The 6,410-nt window shown below is 49.6% G+C and overlaps 1 protein-coding gene across 1 annotated transcript in view; it reads left to right on the forward strand.

Annotated features, from left to right (window-relative positions):
• Nucleotides 1–5,965, forward strand: part of Spata21 (spermatogenesis associated 21) — a 35,681-nt gene extending 29,716 nt beyond the window's left edge. The window contains 3 exon segments of the mRNA XM_087215766.1: nucleotides 4,235–4,413; nucleotides 5,192–5,369; nucleotides 5,908–5,965. Of these exon segments, the coding sequence (XP_087071892.1) occupies nucleotides 4,235–4,413; nucleotides 5,192–5,369; nucleotides 5,908–5,965 (415 nt within the window).
• Nucleotides 5,966–6,410: the final 445 nt, after the last annotated feature.

Consider the following 6,410-nt stretch of genomic DNA (forward strand, 5'->3'; position numbering starts at 1 on the left):
TTTAGCGCACAGGTCTAGTATCCTTATCTGAAATGCCTGGGGCCAGAAGTGTTTTGGATTTTGGATCTTTAAAATATCTGCTTCTGCATAATAAAATACCTGGGGTTGGAACCCAAGCCTAAACATGATATTCATGTGTGTTTCATATATGCCTTATACACATAGCCTTGAGGAAATTTTATACAGTATTTTTATGTTCCCGTGTTGACCAGGTGTGGAATTTTCCATTTGTGGTGTCAAACTGGCACTAAAAGTTTCAGATTCTGGAGCATTTGGATATTTAGATGAGGGATGCTCAATTTGTACTATGACTTCATTTTCTTCTTTTCCTCCTTCTTTTAACCATTCTTAAAGCTGACAACTGCCTTGGTTTTTTGTTTGTATCCAATGATAATTCTTCCTTCACCTGCTGTTTTTTTTTGGAGGCACGTTTTAAAGAAATCCATCCTTGTTTTTGTTTTTGTTTTAGAGAAGGCATTTTATTATAGCTCCTTGCAAAGTTAAAAACAGGAGGATTCTTCTTTTCTTTTTTTTTTCAGGATTTTTCTTCATAAGGGGTCAGGAAACTACAAAGAGCCATTCCATTAAAAATCAAGTCATTAGGCGCAAGGACCCGAGTTCGGTCCGTGGTACCAAAAAAAAAAAAATCAAGTCATTTAAAACATTTAAAAATGTAAGATAAGCAGGATCCTTAGGCACATGCCAGCTTCTAACACGTCCAGTGGCTGTGGCCACAACTTCTGGGCACTATTTCTGCTTCTGAAAATTCAGGTGGATTAGCTCAGTGACACCACACCTGCCTTGCAAGCACAACGTCCTGAGTTTGATCCCCGGAACCAAAAAAAAAAGAGGAGCTGAGCAGCTCTTTTTTTTCTTTTTTTTTGGTACCAGGGATCGAACTCGGGACCTTGTGCTTGCAAGGCAGGCTGTGGAACCACTGAGGTAAATCCCCAGCCCCAGCTGAGCAGCTTTTAAACCAGGGATTTTGCTCTCAAGTTTGCAGTTGATTGTTTCTGCAATGTGTAAATTTGCTCTTCCTGAACTTTCTGAGGAGCCAGTCTGTTCATGTGCATTATGTCCTTTGTTTTTTATAGCAACTGGATGGCTCGGTCCTGATTTCACACTTATTGGTATGGTACAGAAACTCATAAAATCCTGGATGCACTGAGGTGACAGCACAGCTATGTCCTAGATATACTTCTTCAGGGGCCATCGGGCTGTTGTTGTCAAATGCATTTGGCTTAACTGTGGCGAGGAACCAAGTAGGGCTACATCGTACATAGACTGGCTGCTCTCCAGAGCAAGTCCAAATCAGAGAAAAAAGGAGCAGTTTTCCAAACACCAGGAAAACCTCCATCTGGTCAGAGCCCCGGGCAGCACCCAGCTAGGGAATAGGCCCTCTTGTTTTTGGAGAAACTGCTTTCAGGGCTGCTGCAGAGCTGTCACCTTTAGGCTCTTCTGCATCCCAGGAATTCTTCCTTTCCTCTGATTTGGGTTCTCCATTTTCTGAATCTCTTTTTTGATCTTTTTGTCCTTCTCTTCTTTTTTTTTCTCTGGGTATCAGGGATCAAACCTAAGACTGAGTTTGCGAGGCAGGCATGGTGCCACTGAGCAAAATCCCCGGCCCCCCTCTTTCTTTTTTTTTTTTTGGTACCAGGGATCAAACTTGGGACCTTGCACTTGTGAGGCAGGCGCTGGAACCACTGAGCAAAATCCCCCCCCTTTTTTTTGGTACTGGGGATCACACTTGGGACCTTGTGCTTGTGAGGCAGGCGCTGGAACCACTGAGCTAAATCCCTGGCCCTCCTTTTTTTTTTGATGGCAGCATGTTTCCCCAGTAGCTTTCCCAAGTTAAAAAGGCAGTAATTCAACAATAGAAAGAGCAATGCTCTTGAACTTTTTTGGTGACCCTGTGAAAAGTGGTTGCCATTATGGCATTTGGACTGCCACTGTGGGCTCTCCCTTCACCATTTCGGCTTTGCCTTCCTCCTGTGTTAGAGCTCCCATTTCCACATGCATAGCTTTTCTTTTTTGCTTTATGTTTTCATTTTCAAAAAACATGTCCCCCAGGAACTTTGTTTCTTTTTTTTTTGGTACTGGGGATCGAACTTGGGACCTTTAGCTTGCGAGGCAGGCGCTGGAACCACTGAGCAAAATCCCCCGCTGTTTGTTTCTTTGAGACAGTATCTCATTCTGTTGTTCAGGCTGATCTTGAACTTGTAACCCTCCTGCTTCATCCTGCCCATGTGCTGTCTCCTCAGCAGCTTCTTGAGAAAGGATGTATGGGAAACAATTTTTTTGAGATTTTGTATGGGTGCAAATGTGGTTATTCTACTCTGACACATAATAATTTAGCTGGGTACAGAATTTTAGGCTGTTAAAGAACAGCGCCCCACCCCCTACCCCTCCCAGTATGTACAAGTTCACAGGAGATAGGAGTTCATTTTTCTCACACTGCCCAGCTGGAGGAAGCAGCAGTCAGGGAGCCAGTTGCCCAGGTGCTGTTTCTTTCCAGCTTATTGTTCCACAGTTCTCTAGGTCAAACCTAAACCAACCACATCTGCACACCTCTGAATTCAAGCCAGAAGAAGGGGGAAAGAATTAAAAGCAAGTGATTTCCTCTAAAACTGTGACTGAGAAAGTTACACACTCTGCTCCTGTGAAGTCATTTTCTTTTTCTTTCTTTTTTAATATTTATAGATGAAGTAAACTCATTTTCTAGCCCATTGTTCTCTTCAGGGTGATGCCTTTGATGGGGCCAGTCCTTAGTCTTACATGTGGGATCTAGATCCAACCTCCCAACAGAAGCTCTAGGTAGTTTCCTGTGTGTGAGGTTCATTGAAACATTAAAACCTGATCCCAGGCCTAGAAGAGCCACCAGAGCCAGCCCTAAGGGCTTCCCAACACTGAGCAGCAGCTTGTCTGCCCCACACCACTGCCTACAAAGCCAGATTGAGGTGGCCCTGCCATCTTGCTGCTGCATCTCTTCTGGTCTCCACACACAAGGCACCATCCCCTCTTGCCTCACTGCTTGCCCTGGACTCACCAAGATCCTTCCCACCTCCCGGTCTTCCAACATCATTCTTCTGCTAAGATGGCTCTTCCTACACGTTCCATTACCCACATTGGGCTTGTTCCCTCCTCAGACGTTCAGTGACCATCCTGACCAAAATAGCCCCTCATCACTGTCCCTCAAAGCAGCCATCATTCCTGACATGTTTTGTATTTTTGTTTATGGTCTGGTTCCAGGGGGAAGCAGGAGCAAGGGAAGGGGGTAAATAGCAAAGGAGGCAGAGAGAATAAAAGTGTTACTGAGGGAAGCACCCCCAGGACTTTCTGAAGAACTATGAGTGGTGGTTCAGAGGAAGAAAGGCAAAAGCCTTGTAGCTTGGCCACCCACTCCTTTGGGATTTACCTCCCCTTCCCTACTGGTAGCATGTGTCAGGGGCAAGGGACAGGCCTTAGGCAGGCCCTGGACTCTCCCTGCGCGCAACTGCAGAAGCCCTCACGTAAGTGGTTACTGCTGCAGGAACAGCAGAGACAGCTACCCAGGTGCCCTGTGTGAAGTGGCACTTAGAAGTGTAGCCAGTACAGTGCACATTCAATGAAAATTTGCTGCATGAACAGTGCTGCGGTCTAGAGAGGGAAAAGGCAAATAATAAGTAGATTGTGGGTAAGTAGGGGTCACTAGGAGGCCTGCGACAGGAGCCTACATGGTCCATGGGGAAGGAACAGTGGACTTTCTAGAGATGGTCCTCGGGCTGAAACCTGGAGGACCAGCAAGAGTTAGCTACAAGGCTATTTTGTGAGCAACTGTGCATGTAAATAAAAATGACAGGGACAAGAACCGTAAACTGGTGGTTAATGGACCAAGATCTCTGAAGAGGATGGTACTATGTGCTCGACAGGCTTATCAGTAACCCTATAGCATGTGTAGCATTCAATCCCTGTCTTATGGGGGCGTGGAGCAGGTGGGGGGACTTGAACCTCAGAGAAGTCGGGTAACTTCCAGTGACAGGGCAGACTTGTCTTTCCACATTTTACACTGAGGATGAGAGCAGGGCCGATGGACACAGGAAGACAGGGCAGAGCTGGGACCAGAACCCCAGGTCTCCTGGCTCCTGGGCTTGTGTTCTTGCTCCAGAGCTCACCAGCGAGAAAAGGGGCTCAGGAGAAGTGGGGTGGGGTGAATTAACCACAGCCAGGCTGAGCTGGGCAGGCTCTGCCTCCTCAGCTACTACCAGAAGCTGAAGGAAGGCACCTGCGAGGTCCGAGAGATGGCATCGGCCATAGGCCAGCTGTGGTTACAGAAGCAGGTTCTCTACAACCACCAGCAGGCAGGCTCCTTGGAAGTCCCCGAACGCAGGGGCCTCAGCATCCTGAGCCGGCTGAAGCAGAATGTTGAGGATCTGGGTGACTGCGCTAGAAGAGGGCTCAGCTCCCCCGCCTACCTGGCCTCCTTTCCCTGGGGCCACACACAGCCAGACCCCTGGAGCTGAGAGGCCTGGTTTCCCACTGTGGGTTATCCATGTGCATCAGCAAATGGGCTGATCATCACTCCCTGATATCCAGCCCCATGCCAGGAGGTCCTGACTGGCTCTTCCCATCCTGCTGTAACCCTGAGGGCAGGCTGCTCCCAACAGCCTGGCCTGTGGAGATGAGCAGTCCCAGCTTAACACTGATACAGAACCCGCTGGAGTCAGTTAACAGCATGGGACCCTTTGAGATGTCCCATTTAATCTATCATGTTCTTACTCCATTTTACAGAGGAAAAACCTGAACTAAGGAAGTTAAAGTACCTTGCTGTGATTCCCCCAACCTGTGTTGGACAGAGAAGGTTACACTCAGGCCCAGCCCCCCAATCCTGTCCTTTCCGTGGGGCAAGACTGCCTCCCTTGCCCTGGTGCCCTTTGTTAGGCTCCTACAGTGTGCCATGTGATGAGCAAAGGGCCTCGAAGTCTTTGTAGTGTGCCTGCCAGGCTGTGCCAGGACCCATCACAAAGGCCTGTCAAGCTGTGTTCAGACAACTGCTGAATTCGTCCAGTCTTTAATCCTCCTCTCCAGCTCAGAGGCTTGAGAAGTTACGGGGCTTGCTGAACCCCACCCAGCTCATTATGTGGAGAGCCAGGATTTTCCCTGGGTCCACAGGCCTCCTGAGGCCACCACACTCTGAAGCATACCCCACCCCTAGCTTCCGACCTGCAGAGCCCCTATGCCCAGATGCCCTGCATCCCACTCTGCACTTGGCTGAACAAGAAGACAGTCCATCGGAAGCTGGGCAGCCACAACATGCTGGACCAGTGCGTGCCAGCCAGCCTGAGCCCCAGCACCCGTAGCCTCTTTTTCCAGTCAGGACCTCAAGGGAGCAGGTAGGTACCTATAGGGCCAGGGCCTCTCTCAGACCCATCTACTTCCTTCCTCAAAAGGCCCCTGGCTAACACCTGGGGAATCCAGCCTTCTAAGACACAATGCCTGAGAGACTGCTTGGTCCTGGGAGGAGATAGGAGAGGACAGAAAGGGAAAACACTAACCTTTGTCGAGGGCTGAGAAGCAGGGCAGATTATTTCACTGACACCAAAGTACGTAGAACTTTCTGTGTGCAGGACTCAGTAGTACCTACTGTTTTGCTGGGGCTGGCACTATCCCCTTTCCCACCCAGGGAACTGAACTGCTCTGCCCTAGCCTGGTTCCACATTACAAGTAGCAGGCTTAGCCACTAGGCAGAGGGAGTGAACCCTGCACCTGTCCCCTTCCGGGCCCCCTGAAGAAAAAGGCCTCAGCCCAACTTCTGCCTCCATCACTTCTGGGACGCCACCTCTTCCCTGCACATGCAGGGAAGGCCCTCGCCTGATAGGACTGTGGGGAGAGGGTCAAACATCTGCCATCCTTCTGCCCTACCCTCTCCAGGGAACACAGATCCAAACGTGGAAAGTGGCTCAGCTCCATGCCCACTCGAACCCACTGATCCTCTGAAATCCGGCAGGGCAGTTCAAGGCCTGCAGACAGATGGGTCACTGAGTAGTGGCTGCTGTGGGAGTTTGTTTTTTTTGGCCTAATAAGCCAATAAACATCAAGAACCTCAGCCTGTGCCTGGTGCTCAGGTTTCCACACCCTATGTGGCTCTCAGAATGCAGGGCCCCACACCCCTGGGCTTGAGAATCCCCGAGGCAAGACCTCCTGTAAGGCCCTGCCCAGGGTTGGTGTTCCTGCTGCAGGTTCCCTTGCGCAGTCTTTACCTGTGCATTCTCAAAGCACAGAGTGGCTCCTCCTCTCCAAATGAGTGTCTACCCCTTTCGACTGGGTGCTCCACAAAGGCGGTGTGAACAGAAGCCAAGTACCCAGGAAAGACCTGGCCTCTGGGAGCCTCAGCCTCTACTGTCCCCACAGATCCCAAGGACAGGCGCCTTCTT

This window comes from Heterocephalus glaber, unplaced genomic scaffold (assembly GCF_053883595.1).
Source record: "Heterocephalus glaber isolate CG9 unplaced genomic scaffold, H.glaber_assembly_v1.0 deba00001452, whole genome shotgun sequence".
NCBI classification, from domain to species: Eukaryota; Metazoa; Chordata; class Mammalia; order Rodentia; family Bathyergidae; genus Heterocephalus; species Heterocephalus glaber.